Genomic DNA, 25080 nt, shown 5'->3' with positions numbered 1-25080 from the left:
AGCTAAAATAAAAATAAAAACAAAACACATAAATTCAGGATGGCTGATAAGGCAATGGAAATGATGATAGTAAATAAGCTTGTATATTTCATTAAATAATTAAAGCTATTGCTAAACAGTTTAATCATGACAACTAGTTTAGGTATTTTAATGGCTATGACAATGTTAATTGTATTTGGACTAGATTTGCAGAGCAAGAATAGACTTGCTGCTGCCAGTATACACACAGACACGTTGCTGTGAGCATGTAAGGCATGCTGCTGCTGTATAATAGGTATATATAAATCCCATAGCAGATCTAGACAGGTGGAGCTAAGGGAGGTGGAGGTTTTCATACCTCCTTACAGCGAACACTGAACAATACTATGTAAATGTTAAAGGGATAGTTCACCCAAAAATGAAAATTACCCCATGATTTACTTTTCATGAGCATTCCTAGGTGAATGACCTTTTTCTTTCAGACGAATGTAATCTGAGTTATATTAAAAAATGTCCAAGCTTTATAATGGCAGTGAATGGAGGATGAGATTTTGAAGCCCAAAAAAGTGCATCCATCCATGATACAAGTAAATCCACACGACTCCAGGGGGTTAATAAAGGCCTTATGAAGCGAAGTGGTGCGTTTGGTAAGAAAAATATCCATATTTATAACTTTATCAACTAAAATAACTAGCTTCCAACAGACGGCCGTACGCATCGATTTACGGCGAAAGAGTAACACTTGACCTGACGCACAACGTAATGACGAATGTGGAAGCGCAGAGGATCGAGCAAATCAAAACACCAGTCATGAATTAGAAGTCTAAAATGACAATTTTTAAAGAGAAATGTCGGAGGAGCTTGAGTTTGTTGCCCAGCTCTGTTTGTTTGAACCGCCAAAGCTTAGTAAATCACGCTGCATGATTCATTTAAATACTCTCCTCCCATAAATTTTGCGTCTGAAAGGGAACCTCTTACAAATGCGTATGTAATAAGTTCAGCCGCAAAAATAACCGTCCACACCTTTTCAACGCTGATTTTTCACTGCGTGTCTTTAGTAAATCCAAAAGAGGGTTTGCACTGGCTCATCTGTTGTCAAGCTATTGATGTTGTTCAGGGCTTGGAACAGTTGGGATCCAAACAGTTGTTGAGCGACGGCTGCACTGTAACTAAACTAACTTTACAATTCAGCTCTCTTGCACTTCAGGCAGCCACCTTTAATAAATCTCTCAAAAGAGATTTCCATCGTCTCGCTACACTGTTCTCAACAAATCTAGTTAATTTGCTAAATAATTCAAAGATGTTTGGAAGCACTTACTTGTGAATGAACAGTAATTATTTGCATGTACACTCCCAGCAAGTGCGGTCTCGAAAACAACAGGGAAACGCATTCACCGCCGGCTTGTGTAGCTGGGCCATTTTAGACAGTTTTATTCAACCGTTCACCTCTCAGCACGACTCGAACCCTTCCACGACTCTCCGTTCTGCCCCGCAGCACAGGGGGCCGCAAACTGACCACTAATGGGAGCATATTGAGCGACACAAGCAGGCCAACGATTGGGTTTGGATCGCCCAACCTTTAAAGAGGTCACATACCGTTCTCTCCACTTAATTGCTTACCATTAGAGGCGGTGAAATCAATGGCCACTGTGAAATTGATCTGGGTCCTGGGAAAAGAAACAGAAATGAGAAAACAAGAGTAAGCAAAAACGCACTCTGCAGTGATTTAGTATCTTCTGTAGAGACAGGTACATATGTCTGTGTGTGGTGTGTGAATGAGGCTGATGTGTGTTGTCAACCCCAGCTGCACGCTCTAATTGGGATAAACGGGAAGAGCCATTACTTTGAGCCCACATTACAAGTTTTACTGTGCTCAACAGCAGGGTAATGCAGTCTCCACATATCCATCTGGATCCCTTCACACGGTGTTTCCTTCAGCCCTGGCTTCCCACCGGCCACAAACACACCATGTGCGGCATGTTAGCTAAATGAGTCCCATAGGAACCTTTAAGGATGACATGCTTCCTGACAGAAGATTCGGCAAATAGAGAGAGTTAACTTTGAGCTACGGTAATTAGCCGAGGCTAACATGTTGGACTTTAAAGGTTTATCATTTAATAAATGCATGTCCAGTTGACCAGACATAATCTATTTGTAATGTATAGTTTTGGTTTCATGTTCATGTTTCCTGGTTTGACATGTGCTCCCCTTTGTCATGTGATTCCCTTGTGTCATGTGATCATGTCATGTGCTTCCCAAGTCTCATGTGTTATGTTGTCATTAGGCTTGTTCGACTTGAACCGGCGCTGCACAGAGCGATCGGTGAATGACATCAAAGTACCGCGAGAGCGATTAGAGAGCAGACGGATCCATATAAGCTTTTGAATCGCTCTTGCGGTACTTTGATGTCATAAACCGATCGCCCTGTGTTCAAGTCACAAGAACCGGTTCAAGTCGAACAAGCATAGTGATTTATTGTCTTGATTATTCACAGGTTAGTCATCAGTCCTTGTGTATTTAAGCCCTCATGTTTGCCATGTTACTTCGTCTAGTATTGTCCCTGTAACCATTGTTGGTGAGTGTTGTGTTGTGTTGTGTTGTGTTGTGTTGTGTTGTGTTGTGTCGAGTCGAGTCGTGTCAAGTCGAGTCAAGTCGAGTCAAGTCGAGTCAAGTCGTGTCGAGTCAAGTCAAGTTGTGGCGAGTCAAGTCGTGTCGAGTCGTGTCGTGTCGAGTCAAGTCAAGTTGTGGCAAGTCAAGTCAAGTCATGTCATGTCATGTGTCGAGTCGAGTCGAGTCGAGTCATGTCGTGTCAAGTCAAGTCAAGTTGTGTCAAGTCGTGTCAAGTCAAAACGAGTCAAGTCGTGTCAAGTCAAGTCGAGTCAAGTCGTATCGAGTCAAGTCAAGTTGTGGCAAGTCGAGTCAAGTCGTGTCAAGTCAAGTCATGTCGTATCGTGTCAAGTCAAGTCAAGTCAAGTCAAGTCAAGTCAAGTCATGACGTGTCGTGTCGAGTCGAGTCGAGTCGAGTCGAGTCGTGTCGTGTCGTGTCGAGTCAAGTTGTGGCAAGTCGAGTCAAGTCGTGTCAAGTCGTGTCAAGTCAAGTCAAGTCATGTCATGTCATGTGTCGAGTCGAGTCGAGTCATGTCGTGTCAAGTCAAGTCAAGTCAAGTTGTGTCAAGTCGTGTCAAGTCAAAACGAGTCAAGTCGTGTCAAGTCAAGTCGAGTCAAGTCGTATCGAGTCAAGTCAAGTTGTGGCAAGTCGAGTCAAGTCGTGTCAAGTCAAGTCAAGTCATGTCGTATCGTGTCAAGTCAAGTCAAGTCAAGTCAAGTCAAGTCAAGTCAAGTCAAGTCATGACGTGTCGTGTCGTGTCGAGTCGAGTCAAGTCAAGTCGTGTCAAGTCGTGTCAAGTCGAGTCAAGTCGTGTCGAGTCGTGTCGAGTCAAGTCAAGTCATGTGTCGTGTCGAGTCAAGTCAAGTCAAGTCAAGTCAAGTCAAGTCAAGTCAAGTCAAGTCAAGTCAAGTCAAGTCGTGTCAAGTCGAGTCAAGTCGTGTCGAGTCAAGTCGTGTCGAGTCAAGTCGTGTCGAGTCAAGTCGAGTCGTGTCGAGTCGTGTCGTGTCGAGTCAAGTCGTGTCAAGTCGTGTCAAGTCATGTCATGTCATGTCATGTCATGTCGTGTCAAGTCAAGTCAAGTTGTGTCAAGTCGTGTCAAGTCAAAACGAGTCAAGTCATGTCAAGTCGAGTCAAGTTGTGTCGAGTCAAGTCAAGTTGTGGCAAGTCGAGTCAAGTCGTGTCAAGTCAAGTCATGTCGTATCGTATCGTGTCGAGTCAAGTCAAGTCAAGTCAAGTCAAGTCAAGTCGTGTCAAGTCAAGTCATGTCGTGTCGTGTCGTGTCGAGTCGAGTCAAGTCAAGTCAAGTCGTGTCAAGTCGAGTCAAGTCGTGTCGAGTCAAGTCGTGTCAAGTCGTGTCGTGTTGAGTCAAGTCAAGTCGTGTCAAGTCGAGTCAAGTCGTGTCGAGTCGAGTCAAATCAAGTCGTGTCAAGTCGAGTCGTGTCGTGTCGAGTCGAGTCAAGTCAAGTCATGTCGAGTCAAGTCGTGTCAAGTCAAGTCATTTATTTTGTATATGTTCACGTTTAAAGTTAATAAATACTGCACTTGGGTTCTATCAAGCTCGCCTTCAGTGGAATTCTTACACTATTATTGTAAAATTTGTTTTATAAAATCCCCTGCTGTATATCAACATACTGCAACATTAGCATATCACAGATATGTTTAAGGCCAAGTAATTAAAATGACAGAGCACTTTAAAAGGAAATAATAATAATAATTGTATAATAATAATAGCTTGCCAACAGCAAGATATCAGACAGCATTCAACCGCTCTCCCCAAAAAGTCAGTGGCCCATTAGGGATTCAGTCGGTCGGAAGAAACATAAATTGATAAAACATAATGGAAAGCACAGAAAATTACATTAACCTTTAGAATCCCAGGCTAATACATGACTCATGCCCCTGTGTAGCCTGGAGAGTAATTATCCTCTTTATTAATTCATTAAAAGCCGTTTACTCTCGGGTGCCAGCGTATGCGTCAAAAAACAGTTTGGGAATCAAGGTGACCGAAGCCGTGATTAGAAAATAAGATCTTCTAAACTAAAGCAATTCCTGAGGATCACGTTATCGAATTTATCTTTGATTAAGACTGTTTAATTATACATTTATGAAGAAAATGAAACTGAGGAATTTTCATTTTGATTTCCTCTTGTTCTTTCTTGAATGTGCCATTCCAAATCAGAGCAAATCCTGAGCTAGTTTGAGCAGTGCTGTTGTTCTGCCAGCCGTTTCAGCCTGTGGCACTGGGGCATTTCCACGGCACAGAAACCTAATAGGCTGTAAAAAGGATCCCCTGCATTAGGGGTTAGTGTAATGCAGTGCAGCAGAGTCTCTTGGGATGGGGTAAACAGAAGGACAAGAAGAATCGATTTTCGGAGACGTGCATGTCACTATGTGTCTCCCTCTCATTTGTCAGGTGCAGTGCTGTGTGAGGCAGGGAAGCCCTGCATAAAAACACACACATGAAAACACCTTCATCTAATGGAAGAGGCTGGACCGTCCGCACAGCACAGATAATGCTGTCTCTACGTAGTTTTATCCATTAAGGCCCGATATATCCCTAGTTTAAAAAAAACTATACCAAAATCTATTTAAAATACATTTATTTCATACTAAGTATACTTCAAATCCATTGACATTACACTTAAAACTTAATGATATAAAATTATAATTAAACTTTATTTGGAGTATTTCTTTATTGCACATTTCTTGTTTTAATATCACTATTAATAAGGATTGTATGATCTTTGCATAATATCAGTCTTTAAATGCAATATATTTAAAGTGTACCTAAAGTATACTTGCAATAGTTCCACTTTAGCTCAATCCTAAATACTTAAGTATATTTTTAGTTGGACTTCAGCACTATTTCCACACAATTAAAGTGCATTAAGTACAAAATTAACTTTCAATTTAGCAGACTTTAAGTATACCAGTTTAGTATACCGAAAGTACAATTGCAGGGTATTTTATTAAGCGCATAAATATGTATTTGTAGTATACTTATCACAAAATAAATGTATACCTTTGAGTATATTTACTTTTCCACTAGGGACATCAGGCTAAATCAAAGAACGAACTAGTGCGGTGTCTTTTTGAACAAAATCAGGCAAAAACGTTCGTTTGGTGTTCGTTTCGAGAGTTTGAAACAACTTGCCAAACCAAACTTTATGGAAAAACAAATGTAATTTCTACCTGAATTTAGTTCAGGCAAGGATTTAAAAACAAATTAAATTCTATTAGTACTCAATTTAAGCTTGTAGAATTTAAACGTTATAAAATTAAGTTAAACTTACTCAACTCACTGATACTGGTGTTCCCATCATGCACTAAATAATGAATAAGGTTGCATTGTTTACAGTTTCCCAGCTGTATTTACACTGTTTTATCGTTTATCGGTTTAGTAACCTGCTGTTTTGTGACATCTGGAGTTTTTGTGACATCCTTTTCTACTCATACTAAAAAATGATCCAACAAATGTTACTGTTATTTTGTATTTTATTTTGTCACACACTTTAAAAGCGTGGTTTAATTCAGTGTTATATTGTTTGAGTAAAATGTACTTGAAACAAGAGTATTGCAAAGTAAACTTCAACTAAGTATAGATTACTCAACAAACTTTAACTGGCAAGGTTAAAGTTACTTATTTTCTTTGTTAATTGTACTTTAAGCAGATTTTACTGTATTTAATATGTAAAAGAAAAATTTTACTTTTTAAGTGTGAGCAAACATATCCACATTGCTATGATCAGATGCTTTCTTAACTACTGTTTTCTCACCACTGCCATTATTGTTGTGTTTATTTTGTAACTGAAACAAAAGCATACAGCACATATTTACACATTCATCTAAACGTCACTCTCAGCAGCAGAAAGAACAGACTTTCACCCTGGGCAGCACAATCTCATCCGCCTTAATAGAAATGTCAAAGCTGGTCCTATATGGGATGCACAAGCTGGCTGGAGACTCGGAGCACATATAACAGGTTATCTGCCACTCAGCCATAAGTACTTCCATGCAGGTAAAGGTCAGCGCTTAATCAGAACACACACTCACCGCAATGAAGGCGGAGCTTAGCATAGCGCATACGCTCTTCATTGGCAAGGGCCATAGGCAATAGTCATGCTTCCCTTTGTATTCAATTTGTTTATCATATAATGCAGCCTTGTTCTTGGACTTATTTTAAAAACATTTAAAAATCTTTTACCGGCCCTAAACTTTTGAATGGTAGTGTGTGTGTGTGTATATATTTCGATACTTCTTGCATGTTTCGTGACTCTTTCAAAGTGAAATGTCCAGTGAGTGGCACTAAAAGTGTGTTCAGTTTTATCCGAAACAAATAAACGTGGATTTGGCAACGTTTTATTTCAGCGTTTGTTGTAATGTTGTAAAATTTTACTTTATCAAAATTCTATTTTAAGATGGTTCCAATGTTTTCTAATAAAAAAGAATGCCAAAATACTGATTTAGCAACCTATTTTTTGCAGTGTGCAGAACATTTTCATGATTATAATAGATTTTCCTCAGCAGACCGAGTGCTGTCTGGTCATTTCATCGAGTGACGGCGAGGTCCTAGACTTTGATTGGCTCTCTTCACGGCTGATCTAAAACCAAACCCTCAGCAGCTCGTGTCTGATGCGCTTCAATTCTCCCCATCTTCCACCCATCGTCTCTATTGCTGTCCTCGACTCAGTCACTCAGGGAGTAATATTTGTCAATAATGCAGAGGGCTCTTCTTCTAAGTGGCAATTTCCTGTTTTCATTTAGGTGAGGGCTTAATCAATTTAAGGTCTGTCAGAGCACTAAACAATCCCACATGCTGCGTGCGCTCTGAAACACAATGTTGCAGCTCCATGAATACACATGCGCACACAAATGCGCCCACGCACGCTGTTGTTTTCTCCAGATTTCAGTGCATTGTCTTCATGTGAGCGTGAACCTGCGGGCGGTCTCTCGGTGTTGACACAACCCAGCGGCAGTAAACCCTCTAACTCTATCAGGGCAGTCAGTCGAAACTGACAGGGATTCACCTAAATGTCACTTTACATTAGCCTCAAAACGTCTGCCCCACTCTCTTCGTCAGCTCACGGTCATATTTCACTACTGACTGCAGTGGCTTCTATACAGTAAAACCCCAGGAGAAGAGCTACTGGTCCCTTAATTCAATCAACATGAAACAAAACATTTCTTGACCATCAGCTCTGAATCCAGATGACAGAAGAAGACATTCCTTCAGTCGGATACTATCTTAATGTGTGCACTTCTCTCTAAAAATTTTTCAATTTTCACTGTTCTTTGGGGTGAATAAAAGGAAAATCAATGCATAGACCGTTTGGCATATGGTGTAAAATGAGAACATTATAATGTACATTGTGCACTAGTGTCAGTCAAAGTTGCAGCTGAAATGAACACTAGTACAGTACAACAAACGCTGAAATAAAACATTGCCAGATCCACGTTTATTGTTTCGGATAAAACTGAACACACTTTTAGCGCCACTCACTGGACATTTCACTTTGAAAGAGTCACGAAACATGCAAGAACCGTTGTAATATCATATTACAGAAATGATGACACAGACATAATGGGTTGAAATGTCTTCATGAAAATTTCAGGGGTATTTAGCTGTTAAGATTAGAAACTATGAGAGGACTAAGTTTGTTCTAGGACCAACAAAATACTGATAAAGGAACATATCCTACTTGACGAAATCAGGGTGTGTTTCCCGTACAACGACGTAACTCGCGGTTTCACTACCACAGTACGATACATCGTTGAAGAAATCAACTAGCTAGTCACGAAACCGTATCGTCACACACATGGTGGAGTAATAACTTCTATTAATTAATTAGTTTGAGATTTAATTCATTTATGCTATAAATTATGTGCATGTCATCTGAGGAATAATTCTCATTTTTCTCAGTCATTTTGCTTTATTTCCAGATTCAATCATAGGCTCGTTCTTACGCACTAGAGCACGTTCACACATGCGCACTCTTTAAAAACGACACTTTAAATCTCTTGACAAACTAAAAGTCGTAAATGGCATTTATATGTATTCTAAATAAAAGACAGATTGTACTGCATGTCAGCTTCCTTATTTGGCTCAAGATAAGGATTTATTGAGTCCACATGTCATGCAAACAAGAAACTGCTTCTAGCCACAGGTCGAGATCTGTCGTTCCAAACACACAACTTTGCAATTGGTCGTTGGAATGATGTTTTTGGGAAACACAGACTCGTTGAACTATGCGTTTGGGAAACGCATCCCAGATTAGCTATTACATGTTTGCTGTATGTAACAAGCAGAAGTTATGCTAACATTGGTCTTTTGCTGAAACTCTATGTTCAAGGTTGAAAGTTGAGAAAGTGTGAGATTTCTGGCTGTGTGAACGATAACATATCTAACATATCTGAGCCAGTGCTTAGAATAACCCACCACAATCTCAAATATATTAACCACACAATCTCCAAGGTCGAGAGGCATATCTCAGATATAAATCTGATTTTGATGGAACGTGTGGTGTTCAGTCAAACAGCCTTGGAGGGCTTCACGCAGATTGATGCTAAGAGATGACCCTGTCCTTTTTTGTGAAACACCAGATATTTGAAGCGAACAGCCAATCTCTGCATACTCCAGTGTAGTGATCACTGTCCTCAGATCAAGCCCTTCAATTCAGATGATCTCTTCTAAGATGCACAAAAAACGTTTTAACCTTGCTTAAGAGGGTCCTGTTCAGCCTCGGTGATCTTAGGATCTTGTCTTCTAAATTTAAAGCATTAAATTATCATGAATAATTGGTAGTTGACACATTAGGTCTGTGAACTCTTTTTTTTTAAACAACATCAAGAACTTAAATTTACATAGTAAGAATGTAGCGTCATATTTTTTATTATTGTGTGCTTAGTAAAAAATATTAAATATTTGAGATTAAATCAAATTGTGTATTCATTATGGTTATCAACTATATATTTCTAAAACAAAAAGTGTAGCCTAATTAAAAAATTATCAGGGTTCCCACACCTTGGTTAACTTCAAATTCAAGGACTTTCCTGGTCCAATACCATCAAATTCAAGGACTCAATGTGGGGACACATTTCGAGTGAGAGCAAGGTTACATTACCCTGGAAATCCAGAGTTCTCGCGAGAGCACAAGTTGAATTTGCTCAGCGAGTTTACTCTGGCGTCGAGTAATGATGCTCATTAAATATGCCCTTGTATCCGAGCTGCACCAATCACATCGGGTTATCTGATATAGGCGGGCCAGAGGCGACAGCTGACGACAGCGCTGCGACGTCAAAGTCATTAGTAAACATTGCAAGATGGCTATGGATGAACACCAGTTGTTTGAAACGGCTTTGGTCGCTACAATGAACGAGTTAGACTTGGCTTTATATCTAAAAGAGGAACAGAAGACGCCGCTCGAATCGTTCCTTTGCAAGAAGGACGTTTTTGCTGTTTTGCCGACCGGATACAGCAAGAGAATAATCTACCAGTTAGCTCCGCTGGTAGCTAAGCGTATGGGGCTTGTTGTGATTGCTCGTAGTGTTATCCAATTGTGTGCAGAGAGATGCCGCCCCTCGAGCTGGCCGATTTTCATTAGTCGACGCCAGACCATTAATCTTTCAGATTTAGGTCTGGATTTCCAGGCTAAGGTTACATCGTGTTACCTTGTAAGATACATTGTTACAGTTTTCATGTCAAACACAACTATGCAAAAAAGCTTTTTTTTTTTGCATTTATTTTTGGCCATATGACAGAGATCTGATATTTTATTTGTCGTATTTCTGTTTTGGCATGAAACTGAAGAATATTTGGTACATCCTATACTGTATTCTAAAATGATCAGATATTAACTTTTGCATTGATTTTATTGAAAAGAACTTAGGCTCATGTAACCAGCCTATTTTTGCAATGTCTCACGGTGTGTCAGTGAAACGTTGAGGGACCATCGTAGCAGTTTCGTGCGCTTGAACGTCACGGCAACGTACTACATAAAGTACCTCACGCGGGAAACATTTAACATAATGCGTAACAAAACATAATTAACAAGTATTGGCGAAATAACGCATTAGTGGACCGGAGGGAATAATATGGATTTTTTTCCAGAAAACTTCTTGCACAAAATAAATTCAAGCACTTTCAAGGACCCGTATCTATGTATGTGTATTTTCAAAAAACTTTCCAGAGCCTTGAATGTTTTTTGTTTTTTTCAGATTCACAAATTTTCAAGGATTTGAAGGACCTGTAGGAACCCTATAATTATAATAAAAGATAAAAAAAAGATAAAAAAAAATTAATAAAACAATTTTATATATATATAGTTTTAATTCAAACTAAAAATAATTAAATTGTTTTTGCTTGTTTGAAATAAAGCTGAAAAAATCTAATAAAAATATTAGATGAAACATTTAAAGTAGAACAAACTAAAACTGAAATAAAGATACATTAAAGTAAAATAAAATTGTTTAAAAAAATAATAACAGTGAACATTTTTAATGAGAATATAAAAATATAAAAACTGAAAATATAAAAAATAAAAGGCAATACAAAATATTAATAAATCCTATAATAGAATATAAATAATATTCAAATAATTAGTCATTGTAACAGCAAGAAATCTACGTGTAATTGTAAAGTCACGTGACCCACCCTGCGATTGAATATTCAGTAATACGTGTGATTTGTTCTTCTCTCTACTCACCCTCCTTTGATGTAATCTAGGAAAGTGGACTCTGACTCCACTGAGAAGGACAGCAGTGTCACCTGCATCCAAAACACATCAAAACACACAACTGAATCTACAACAAAACACACATGACAAAAATATGCAGATGATGTCATTCTGTCATGTCAGAAACTGTCCTAATACACCTTGTTTGAGGTGGTGTGAACGAGGCAGGGATTGAATGCGGGCGATGTGTGTGTCAGGCGTTCTCAGGCTGATCTCATAATATAGAGCAATAAGACGACTCCGGCACAGCCATCAATCAAAGCATGATGCTCATATCAAATTATCTCTGCTGTGCTACAAATTCCTGCTTTCATATTCACTTCCACGATCTCTCTCCACCCACACACCCTTTCTACAACACACACATTATTCAGATATTTACAGCGGTGTGCCATTTGGTTTAATACGTGCGCCTTGACTGGGCTATTTTCCCCATTTATACGTCAACCTCCACTATATGTTGATTACAATGAGCCATACACACAGCGCTTAAACACCACAGACCCGTCGAAGGAAAACAAAGCAAAGCTCTCCTGTTTTTTGCTCTTGTCTTAATTAGCACAGGTTTAAAAGGGATCCTCATTAATGCAGGAAGACATCTGAAAACTACTGGGAATGTCTTCGCTTTTCACATCACATAACTGAACCGGCGTAATTAAAGGCTCTGTCTGTGTGTGCATACATGTGTGTGTGTGTGTGCGTGAGCGTATGCTGTGATACACATGCACATACACACTCACATGTTAGTAAGCTAATCTCTGAAAGCCACCACTCACCGTGCCTGAATTGACATATTTCTTCTTCTTCATCTTCTTCTTTGGATTCACCACCTAAGAACAGAAATCAAAATAAGCTCCTACAGATGGTAGATGTGGAAAACGTAAAAAAAAAAATAAAGTCTTCACATTGAATTCTCCAGTTGTCAGCACTAAAGAAGATATTTGGAAAGATTTCTCAGTATCAGTGTTGTTTTGGACCCCACTGACAGTGAAGCCCATTTATTAATAAGTATTATTCTATATTTATAAAGACTCATTAAGATCTATACTGTATTATAACAACAGTTACTTTTATCTTATTTGTTTTTATAATTACTTATAACTTAAGTAATGTACCTGCTTTTTCAATGTACATGCTCATAATCCATTATACACTGATTTATTAATGGTCAAATGAGACACTTGTTTGCTGTACCAGTTAGTTATCAACGATGTCTTTAATGGCTAATGTTTGCATTAGAGGTCATGAATGGTAATTTTGATTTGTTAAAATCTATATCCCTCAGCCATATTAATGACATTGCTTATAGCAGAAATTATACTTTAAAAATATTTTTGCAGTGTTTTGCTAGTATGCAACATAAAAAAAATAAAAAAATTTTTTACAGGAATTATTGTTCATTAGTTACATTTACAAATAAACAACTTAAAATGTTTAATTAGCACATCTTCATAATTTCTTAACATTTGCTTTAGGAAAATTGCATTTATGGAGGTTAGTAACTTATCACTAACATCAAGTATTTATTAGAACACAACATGGCTATTAATAACAATATATTCACTTATTTGACAGAAATAAATCTGAATATACTAAAAAGTCATTGTAACTATAAATATAATAACATTATAGCAATGCAGGTTGCGTCTTTATAAATACATTCATGGAACCATACGACTGATTAATTAATACTTAATCAGTGTATAATGGATTATGAGCATGCGTATATAAATGTAACCATAACTCTTCTTATAATGCAGTATAGGTCTTAATGAGTCTTTATAAATATATTTATATTAATACTTACATATAAGTATAAATGGACTTCATAGAAAGTGTTACCAAACATTCTTTAAAATAAATCTCATTTTGTGTTTCACAGAATAAAGAACGTCATACAGGTTTGGAACGACATGAGGGTGAATAAATGATGACAGAATTGAAAAAATGTAGGTGAACTATCTCTTTAAGAAGAAATTGAGCAATCAAATTAAGAACATAATGAGTAAAATATAATACATAATACAATTTGAGAGCTATATATATAACGTATGTCCATAGCAAAAACGAATCAAGAAGAGTTTTGTAGTGGTGGTTGCAGGAAAGTAGACGAAGATGATGAGTATAATTCAAATATGAAGTTTAATGGCGGTAATACTAATAATACAGGAAGGGCAACACACACTAAATGCAACATAAGCCGCTTTCCGACCAAGTAGTTACAGGAACTTAGTTCTAGGAACTGTCCACTTCTAAACAGTTCTATGAACTACTCTCCCCCAAACTCGGTCTTGCTGTTTGCGTTCGCACTGGCCAAGTGGCCATAGGAACTGGTAGGAGGGGTAAGGGCGTGACGCAAGCATGGCGACTTTTATTTTGACGGAGCGACGGACCTTTATTTTGCAAACAATGCTCGCATTCTCTGTGTTTATTAGTTAGCGATCTGTCTAACAGTACTGTTTAACATGTTATTAGATAGAACTGTTATAGAAAGTAGACAGTATATTAAAAAAAGGTTATTAGCCTATGCCGTGTGGTTGATGTCCAGTGTTGCTAGCTGGGCAGATAAACATAATCATGTTTGGCTTGGTCCCCTCAAAGTTGCGTTGGATTTTCTCTTCAGCATAAAGGTTTAGAGACCCATCTATCACTGTTTTCCATGTTTGTATAGTTAGTTTCTGGAGTAAATATATAGGCTATAATCTGTGTTTACATTCTAGCTGTTTTAAAAATGGCGGGTGCTGGTGCTCCGCGTGCGTTCGGTCATCAGCGTACACTAACGTCACAGGTAGTTCCTATAGTGCTGGTTTAGACCCTACTCTGAAGTAGGAGCTAAATTAGTTCCTCCAAATGGAGTTCCTAGAACTAAAATCGTTCCTAGTTCCTGCGGTGCGAACACGCCGACATCCGGGTACTTTAGCCAATAGTTCTAGGAACTGTGAAAAGGTTCCTCCGGTCGGAAAGCGGCTATAGACCGAACAGAGAATGAATGTGAGGGATCAACTCATATAGCAAACACAAACGAGGATAATTAATGGAAGACAGCTGAAACCAATGAACACTAATGAGGAGCGGGAAAACTGAACAATGGAACACATGATGAGAATGAAAACGATTACGGTAATTACGACATGGCACAAACGCACCTTTTTGAACGAGATACGACTGCATGCGTTCACAGAGCGAGATCATTTTAATAAAATAAAGGTCCATGATAATGACACTTACAGAACATAATGTTGACGGTAGTGTTGCCCTAACTATCAGCAACAATAGTAGTGTTGCTTTACTTCTTACTTTTATTTGACACTTTCATTTACGATCTATGTAATCACTTACTGTATATTTGCATCCCACTTGTATTCTGATTGTTAGAAATCATGAAGGAGTGCAGGGCAATGCATTGACAAAAAGGAGCTGGAAAGATAGACTTGGTCAATATTATTGTCTATAGAAGAGAGAAGGAAAGAGGCAGAGCGAGGAAGAATAAGGCAGATAATGATGCTGGAACGCACACAAATGAAAGTGGGACCATCCATGCGACCTCTTAGCTGTGAGGGGTGGAGTACAGAAGAAAGGACCAGCCACCCCTGCTCGTCCCCATTCATGTCACAACACAGAGTAATCAATAGCTCAAATAGACTCTTTGTGCTGAGATCAATGCAAGGATCTGGACTTGAAAAGAGTTTTTGAACATGTTCGCTCTAGACGCATGACCGATCACTCCTTCAGGTTCACGAAACCCTGAGAGATTACAGGGTAGAAATGTGTAAGATGTAAATCTAAAGACTTTAATGTATAAAAAGGTCACGTACTGTAATAAAACGTTTTATTGCGTTGTAATTACATTGTTTCCTACAAATGCTTCAGGCAAAACATCCTCTTGTGTTGTGGAATATCCTTACCCTATACAACACACCAGAACTCATTCCAAGGTAAATCAACGGACTTGACGCTTTTGGTTAAGCCTCAACCGTAAACCGCTTTCTCTCAAAGAGACACTATGAATGCTTGATCAGCCCAACAACATTTCCACACGCCACCTGAATCCCTGCTTCGTCTGCCATGAGATATTTCATAATGTGTTGATGATGTGTTGGCATCAGCACGTTAGAAGGTAGGAGCGCTGGGAATGCTTGCAATATCAGATCCTTTGGGAAGGGGATGGTAAATCACTGTAATAATTCAGAATCCCGGGAACACTGTCGTAGTAATTCCCATTTGCATGCTTGCCAAAGACTTTTAGATCCCTGCAACATTTAATGAGGATGGGGGTGGTTGGCAACTATAGAAAGGATTATGAAATATCCATAAAAAAGAATCAAAATTAGAATTAGAAATAGAAATAGAAAAGCATAGGACTCGTGCATTGAACATTTGTTCAATGTGTCTTTCAGATTGAAGAATCAATTTTAAATTAAGAATGAAAATATTTGAGGGGACTTCAGGGAGATTTATGTGTTAGCTGAAAAATTAAAGCATCCAAATGGCTTTGAATATTTGATTTGCTCCATCATTCTGAGTCGTTTTGACCCAGAAACACTTTTTGAGTTTTATGCACTGAATAAAAAAAAAAAGGAAAGTTTGCTTTCTATTGATATAGTTATTATCTTTCTAAAAACTTTTCCGATATATGATCTGCTGCTGACATAGAAGGAATATGTAACTTGCTCCAGCATCTTGAGTCGTTTTGACCCAGAAACACATTTCTAATTACAGTCCCCTCCAAAAGTATTGGAACAGTGAGGCCAATTCCTTTCTTTTTCCTGTAGACTGAAAATATATGGGTTTGACATCAAAAGATGAATATGAGACAAGAGATCAACATTTCAGCTTTTATTTCCAGGTATTTACATCTGGATCTGATACACAACTTAGAAGATATAACTTTTTGTTTGAACCCACCCATTGCTCATGTGACCAAAAGTATTGGAACAGATTAACTTAAAATAGATTAAAGTGAATAAGACTTAATATTTAGTTGCAAATCCTTTGCTTGCAATAACTGCATCAAGCCTGTGACCCATTGACATAACCAAACTTTTGCATTCTTCTTTTGTAATGCTTTTCCAGGCTTTCACCGCAGCCTCTTTCAGTTGTTGTTTGTTTTGGGGGGCTGCTCCCTTCAGTCTCTTTTTAAGCAGGTAAAATGCATGCTCTATAGGGTTTAAGTCTGGAGATTGACTTGGCCAGTCTAAAACCTTCCACTTCTTGCCCCTGATGAACTCCTTTGTTGTTTTGGCACTGTGTTTTGGGTCATTGTCTTGCTGCATGATGAAGGATCTCCCAATCAGTTTGGTTGCATCTTTCTGTAAATTGGCAGACAAAATGTTTCTGTACACTTCTGAGTTCATTTTGCTGCTGCCATCATGTGTTACATCATCAATGAAGATTAATGAGCCCGTCCCAGAAGAAGCCATGCAAGCCCAAGCCATGACATTACCTCCTCCGTGTTTCACAGATGAGCTTGTGTGTTTAGGGTCATGAGCAGATCCTTTTTTTCTCCAAACTTTAGCCTTTCCATCACTTTGGTAAAGGTTAATCTTTGTCTCATCAGTCCATAAAACTTTGCCCCAGAATGTTTGAGGCTTGTCTCTGTACTGTTTGGCAAATTCCAGCCTGGCCTTCTTATTCTTCTTGCTAATGAGAGGTTTGCATCTTCTTGTGTAGCCTCTGTACTTTTGTTCATGAAGTCTTCTGCGAACAGTAGATTGTGATACCTTCACTCCTGCCCTCTGAAGGTTGTTGCTGATGTCACTAACAGTTGTTTTAGGGTCTTTCTTTACAGCTCTCACAATGTTTCTGTCGTCAACTGCTGATGTTTTCCTTGGTCTACCCATTCGAGGTCTGTTACTTAGTACACCTGTGGTTTCTTTCTTTCTCAAGACATTCCAAATGGTTGTACTGGCTATGGCCAATGTTTGTGCGATGGCTCTGATTGATTTTCCATCTTCTCTCAGCTTCACAATTGCTTGTTTTTCACCCATAGACAGCTCTCTGGTTTTCATGATGGTTACACGTCTAATTATAAATGCACTCTGCACAGGTAAAACCAAAATCTGAAACTGAGCGCAGACATTCAGTGCTATTTATTGTTTGAATAATCAATGTAATAGGACACACCAGGGCAAAAAAACACACCTGCCAGTCACATGTTCCAATACTTTTGGTCACATGAGCAATGGGTGGGTTCAAACAAAAGATTGTATCTTCTAAGTTGTGTATCAGATCCAGATGTAAATACCTGGAAATAAAAGCTGAAATGTTGATCTCTTGTCTCATATTCATCTTTTGATGTCAAACCCATATATTTTCAGTCTACAGGAAAAAGAAAGGAATTGGCCTCACTGTTCATTGTTTCTAACAATGTTTTTGATATACAATCTTTTGCTGACATATAATGATTTAAATGGTTGCTTTAATAAAACTTGTTTTTGAGAAAATGGCCTTAAAAGTGCCCCATTTATGCTTTTTCAGATACTACCTTTCATGTAGTGTGTACTGTAATATAGCTGTTTGTGAATGTAAAAGGCTTATTGTTATTGAGTAGAGTTATTGTCTCCCAAAAGAAAGAACCTTCTGAACTGCTGAAACGAGTCGTCAGTAACTCCAGTCTCACTTCCTGCTGAATCTGAGTAGGTTTGTAGCAAAGTCTATGGTCTTCATTGGCTGCCATGAACAAAGTCTACTTTGACCCTCAAACACTAGTTGTCGCTGAGACTAGAAGAGTTTGGTTCGTGTTGTTCATGTCGAGAAGATGCTGTTTTCTGCACTGCAAATCCATTTTGAGGCAGTTCCAAAGGATGAGACTCGAGCTGGAATTGAACGGTACGGTAAAACCATCGTTACTGTTCGTATCACTGTGTATCAAGCAACAAACAGACTGGGCCATTTGACCAATCAGAGCAGAGTAGACCAATCACAACAGACTAGGCCGTCTGACAAATCAGAGCAGAGTAGACCAATCACAACACACTGGGCCATCTGACCAATCAGAGCAGAGGAGACCAATCACAACAGACTGAGCCATCTGACCAATCAGAGCAGAGTATACCAATCACAACAGACTGGGCCATCTGACCAATCAGAGCAGAGCAGACTCTCGGAAAGGAGGGTTTTAGAGCAGTTTTTCTCAACTGGTGGGTCGCGACCCAAAAGTGTGTCTGAAAAGTTTTCCAACCTTTTTCCAAGCGTTTTTAGACGCGTCATGTGAACTGTGTATATATATGCATATACTGTGCTTGTGGCACGCAAATGCGAAATTATGAGCATGCAACGTCGTAGTTGTGTTGTTAATTAGTCATGATATAACCAAAAAGTACTAATAAATTACGTGACTGGTACGTTGTATGTTCGCTGGGAAGTATTTGCATGCAGGTATAATGTTCATGTTGCTTTAACAGTAATATGTTTCATTAAAGGTTGTATCAGCGATTTCAGGCCCAAACATAAATGATCACATTCATCTAATCTTTCCTAACGATCCGCTAGCTGCCCGCCCCATAAGCATGCCGTCAAAAAAACGCGTCTCTGTAGGCAGCCTAGGCTCTGAGATCTGCACACAAAAACAGTTGGTTTCACCAACCACTCAAAACCAAAATAAATAGTATTCCAACCAATCATGACAGAGGTGGGTGTTGTGAGGTTTTCGCGTGCAGTCGTCATAGGCAGCAGTGATGCGTGGGTCAATGTATAAGCAACCCGCACCCGACCGACGTTTTCAACTAACCCGCCCGCAACTCGGACCGCAAAAAAAGAAAAAGAAAATATTGTACCCGACCCGCTTCCTGACCCGCATTTTTTAAAAGTAGTAAATGCTCATCGTAGCGTCATTGAAAAAAAATATATATATTCAAATTTTGTCAAGAATTATAAAAAAATCGTCAATAAGCTCATAATTTGTACTAAAATAGTCTAAATGTTTAGTTTTAAAAACAATTTTAAAAAGCTGGCTATGCCTATTTTGATGTTTCTGCGCAAGTTCAGCAGACAGTGGTTCGGGTTTGTTCCGATCAGAGCTCGTGAGCATTTCTGAATATTCCGCAGGGTCGCTCGCTCAACCCAGAATGGCCTGCTGGTTCGAAAATATGTGGAATAAGGGCTGCCTCCGACAAATTTTTAATTTTTTTTCTAGTCGACTAGTAGTTGTTCATTTAAGCCATTCGTGGACAACTCGCCCCTTTATATAAATTTAATTACTTAAATAGGCTATAGCCTACAGGATAATAAGCGTTATGACCGCACGCATAAAGCTTGCCACAAAGAACCGGTTAAAGTAATGATTATGAATGTGTCTAAATTAGCAAGGAGATATTTAATTGTTTAGTAATAAACTGGTGTTTTCTGTGTCGCTGCAAAGATGAAGTTGACGATTTGGACATACATAATCAGAGAGTAGGCCTAGCCTATTTATTTTCGTTTAAATATTTTCGTTTAAAAGTAGACATTTCAAGCTTTCTGTAATATATAGCCTATATTTCTCAAATCTGTGAGGCACAAGCTGAGTCTCGGCGCCCTCCAGTTCACGTGAAATGCAAGTGATCGTGCCTGCATGCTCCTTATTACATTGTCTGCTATATATTTGCTTCTTATTCATTAAATACAGGCAATTGATTGATAAAACATTGATCAAAATTAAGATACAATTTATACAAAACGAAAATCTTTTAAAAAGAGTTTTCTATAAAACAAAACTGAATGAAGTCATCAAAATCATGTTTTACCAAAAACAGCGCCGTTGCTAGGAGGGCGCCAGCGCCTCTGCCTTTCAGCGCCTCTGCCTCGCGAGTGGATGATAGCCCTGAAGACGCCTAGCAATGATACCTTTAGTGGTAGTATACCTTTAGTTAAGTTATACCTTAAGAGTCTTCGTAGCGCGCTAAGAGACAATGTTATCGGAAAATGCAGCCCAGGTATGATAACGGAGATTCCAAAGCGCTCTTCTTTGGTCAGAAGCATGGAGAGCGATCGCGATAGGTTTGTCCTATGCACCGAAACTTTTAACAATGCAACAAAATATTTAAAGAGCATCAAGCTATTAAAATCTATATTATGTATACGCACAGATAATATAACAGTAGGCTATATTAGTCAAACATTTTTTATTAGGTTAAGCAGTGATTGGATAACGTTTTTTATTTTTTATTTAACGTTTTTAATTTAAGGCCCACCCACAATTGGTCTGGCCCATCCAAAACTGGAATCCTGGCGCCGTGCCTGGTTGGTCGTGCCAGTTTTTTGGTTCACCTTTTCTCTTGCCGCCTCCATCTCTACCTGCAGACTGAGCTCGTGCGTCATCGTACTTCTTGCCAGTTAATCAGCCAATAAAGTGTAGGCCTATGTATTTCATAGAAAATTGTGTCTAGTACTATATCAATTACAAAGGTTTAATTGGCATCTTTATTTCAAACGACCCGACCGACCGCGACCCGAATATCATAAAAAATATTTTTGGATGACTCGTAACCGCGGATAACCGCGGGTGACCGCAGGCACCCGCTCATTTTGGATCAACCCGCGCATCACTGATAGGCAGCCGTGCACGAGCGCAAAACCTCACAACACCCACCCCCTGTCGGTGATTGGTTGGAACACTATTTATTTTGGTTTTGAGTGGTTGGTGAAACCAACTGTTTTTGTGTGCAGATCTCAGAGCCTAGGCTACAGAGACGCGTTTTTTTTTTGACGGCATGCTTATGGGGCGGGCAGCTAGCGGACCGTTAAGAAAGATTAGATGAATGTGATCATTTATGTTTGGGCCTGAAATCGCTGATACAACCTTTAACAGTTCATGTTAGTGTTGTGTATTTACCATGGTAACTTCAGTTTCCAAAATGCTACTTTATTTTCAATTATTTTCTCATGCCACCAAACAAAAACTAGTTTGGGGCTACTATTTAATAGCCTTATCTTATACAGTTTTGTCTTACAACTTGTGTGTGTGACAACAATTTTTGTGAAATAAATTTGCTTGGTTTTTCGGCCAAACCACTGGTTTAGAAAGACCATATCCGTTATTAAACCGTTTCAGACACTGAGAAAAGAGCTGATGCTACAAGGTATATTATGAGAAAATGCATGTTTTTTTGAGCCCCCACCACCACACAAAAATCATTATTTAATAGAATTACGAGATCAACATCTCACCTCATATATATTGAACTGGCTCTGACCTCGGGCTAACTCTCTGTAGCTGGTGGTGAATTCACCGATGAAATCATGGCTAAAAAGATGAGAAGATGAGAACTACAGTGAAATATCACCACACAAAACTCTTTTGTTATTCACGTTAAAAGCCAGTCATCAGCTTACCTGCCATCACGATCCCAGTCATACACTTCCACTTTGATTGTTCTGGAAAACATAAAAAAAATCCCAGGTGTGTTTGACAAATCAAAACATTAGGAACTTGCATGCACTGTCTGTGTTGTTTTACAAATGCACATCAAGAAATGGTGCCAACATGGCCCAAAATTGAAGGCTGAATGCAATTTGAACAGCATAATTCCTGTACAACATCACTGTGATGTTCAGCATCCCAGACACCTGAATATTGGCTCTTTAAAGTGCAATGGACTCGGATATTTGCCCAGTTATAATGCTCTTCTTCATTTTTTGATAAATTACTTTTACTTTTTTATCATTACCATGATCAATAGAAAATGTAAGAACATATGCAAGAACATGTATTGTTAAAACTTCAGTTTACCACCTGCTTTCCTCAGGTAGGAGTAACGCATCATTAATTGGATCAGGAAAACTGCGGTGGGCTTCGTATCTTCTGTATAATGAGCTTATTTACATAAAATTTGCATATTTACAGATGAGTTTAGCATATACAGGATTATGATGCATCATCCAATACTCCATTTAAGGGAAATAAATGGATACCTTTGCTAATTTAGCAGTTATAGCAAAAAATAAAAAAATTAAACCCTGACCATTATCCAGCATAAAATTAATTCAGCAAATCGCAATTACCTGATGAGAAAAAAGAAAAGAAAATGTAAGCACAAATGGAATAAATCTCACAAATGTTGATGGAACCAAATGTCATCTTAACACATTCATTGATTGTGTATCAAAAGAAAATAACAGGTGATTTAAAGTTAGGGTTCATCTTACCACTTATAATAGTACAACAACTATTATCTGTTGTAATATCCGTACAACAGATAATAGTGACAAAATCAGCTTATTCCAGGAAAATAATGACCATTATGTTGTGTTGATTCAGGAGGATTCCACGGCTGAATAATTCAGACACTTGAGCAAGACTTGCCTCTTGATGCTAAGGCCTAAATTGAGTCATCAGTCACAATTAAACAAAAGCGTCGGGGAAAGCATCCTGTGGCAGGTGTTCGCTCAACGACTTACATCAACACCATTTTCTAAAGAAATCAAGCTAGCTACTGCCCATATTAATGAGGATGAAACACAGTCTCCTAAAGCTTGCTCATTAGCAAGACTGAGAGGCATTTCAGAAAACTCTGTAGTCCAGCTAAAAAATCTGCAAACTGCAAACAGTCCAGAACTCCCACACAAATCATTACAGCCGTTTATGGAGAACGTGAATAAATAAGGGCACAGTGATTCTGGAATAAAAGTGCAAATGAATGTCCTGGGGTTGCTGGCTCAGTTCTGCTGAGTTGTCTTGATGGTTTTTTTGTTTTTTTGTTAAGCGAATGAAAAGGGCTAATATGTCCCTCGATATCCGTAAACTCCGTGAGCAGCTCGTGCAATTCCAAACCGGCATGACTTTTGTTTCTTCTGGGAAACACAAAAGGAGATATTTTGGGTTTGTTTAGCCAAACATTTAAAGTCAACAAGGTCTAATGTTGTTTTGGACCCCACTGACTTTCATTGTATGGACAAAAACATGATTCAAAATGTCTTATTTTGTGTTTCACAGAAAATGAAATATCATGTAGGTTTGGAACACCACGAGTGTGAGTAAATGATGACAGAATTGTCACTTTTGGGAACTATCAACTAGGAAACCATTGTTGTATGTGGGTAACAGCTATATTGACAAAGTGTTGATACCTGAACACTGTCGTTTGACTTGTAGGCAAAAGTTTTGCCCACCTTACCAGCAAGGCAAAGCTAACGCAAAATATCAGAAAATCTCCAGTAGTCGAGGAAGTAAGGAATCTAAAAAGCGCTCCCTCCGTGGGATTGTGGGCGGTAGCGTCTTTTGACGTTCGTTATCTTCAAAGTAGTGTGAGCACCTCTCTGAGCATCTGTCACCTGGGCGTCATGTTCCCTGACAGTAAGAGAGAGCAGACGCCGAGACTGCTCCCTAGGCTGCTGTCTATCATCCTCACAACAGAGGAGGAGAAAATAGATTGTGCTCTGAGCCCAAACAGCGAATACGGGAGGCGGGGAAGAAGATATTTAAGGCTGAAGGTACAATCCAGAGCTGTCTTTAATTCCCATACACTGACCTCAAACCAAAATGTTGATCCGTGTTTCTCGACGCTTCAGGCGTTGCATGAAAAACGTATCTGTGTGGGACTGGAAAGCCACACTGAATGTCAACACCAGCGTTTATTGCAAAATTGTGGCGGTCTCTTGGTAAAACATTCACATATTTTGTTTGACACTCGTCGTTTGAAAGAGGAACATCAGTGAAAATCTGATTCCTCCAGAATTTCCGAAAAACTTTAGCCAAGGGTTTCATAGATAAAACGAGGCATGTTTCCTCTTCGAGGTTTATCCTTAGCCTAAAGTAGAACATCTGTGATTCATTTCATTAACATCTCAAATTAATTGAGATCAGAATAAAACCATGGAGACGTGTGGGGTATGTTTCATATCTATACTCTTATGAAGCTTGGAATAAAATGGATGCACACTGACATCTAGTTTAATGGGCTCTGGAACTATAATTTGTTCCCCCTATAAATGCATGGGTGATATACTGACACTGCCCTCTTTGGGAACGTCGTTCACACAGATCGCCACAGGTCAAAGGAGACAACCGCCTGTGGTGGCACTGCAACATCATGTTATTTATGTTCCATATATACTCACTGTCCCGGTTTATTTCCCTGCTGTTAGCGCTCTTTTATGATGTGTATGGCCTGTCAAAGATATGTCCGTGCCTGAGGTTTATATTTCAAATGAAACAGGCTGCAGGATTTGTAACACAGAGGTAAAGGGTTAGTTCACCAAAAAATGAAAAATCTGTCATCATTAACTCACTCTCATTGAGAGTCAGTGGGGTCCATACAACACTGTACCCCATTGACTTTGGCGCTGTAGTGATGATGTATATTTTTAGGCAAGAAGTTCGCATCACCCTGGTTTCCTCGATAAAAAATTCTTCCATTGAAATTTGGATTATTGCAGAAAATGAGGTCTGTAACACTTTATAATAAATGCTTTATTAACATGTATTTCTACTGTAATTCATGGTTAATTCAGGTAGTTATAAAGGATTTAGTAGTGGTCAGTTAACTATTTTTATGAGCTCATCTAACGTGAGGACTAGTAATGCCTTGTAAAGCATTTACAAAGGAGATTTAAAGGCTCAGTTATCTTCTAAACAGAAAAAGGAAACAAACACAACACAGTGATACAGACCATTTAAATAGTTTATTAATCATTTACTTACACTTTCTAAGTGATCTTATGAATCACTGACAATTCCTAAATAACTGGTTTGTAAATAAAGCAATACTTCATTTAGAAATGATAAATTGATCATTAATATATAAATAAATCTTATAAATCAAGAATAAAGCATTTATAGCTGCA

General features: G+C 38.7%; 1 protein-coding gene across 2 annotated transcripts in view; it reads right to left on the bottom strand.

The window, feature by feature from the left end:
• Positions 1–25080, bottom strand: part of cpne5b (copine Vb) — a 213347-nt gene that overhangs the window by 31448 nt on the left and 156819 nt on the right. For both annotated transcript variants that reach the window (XM_084394844.1, XM_084394843.1), the window contains 5 exons: positions 21631–21672; positions 21466–21541; positions 12096–12149; positions 11290–11351; positions 1600–1646 (listed from right to left, as the gene is read on the bottom strand). In XM_084394844.1, the coding sequence (XP_084250970.1) occupies positions 1600–1646; positions 11290–11351; positions 12096–12149; positions 21466–21541; positions 21631–21672 (281 nt within the window). The remainder of the gene's footprint in view (positions 1–1599; positions 1647–11289; positions 11352–12095; positions 12150–21465; positions 21542–21630; positions 21673–25080) is intronic.

The sequence above is a fragment of the Rutilus rutilus genome (assembly GCF_951802725.1).
Source record: "Rutilus rutilus genome assembly, chromosome: 22".
NCBI classification, from domain to species: domain Eukaryota; kingdom Metazoa; phylum Chordata; class Actinopteri; order Cypriniformes; family Leuciscidae; genus Rutilus; species Rutilus rutilus.
This window is presented reverse-complemented; position numbering and strand designations above follow the sequence as displayed.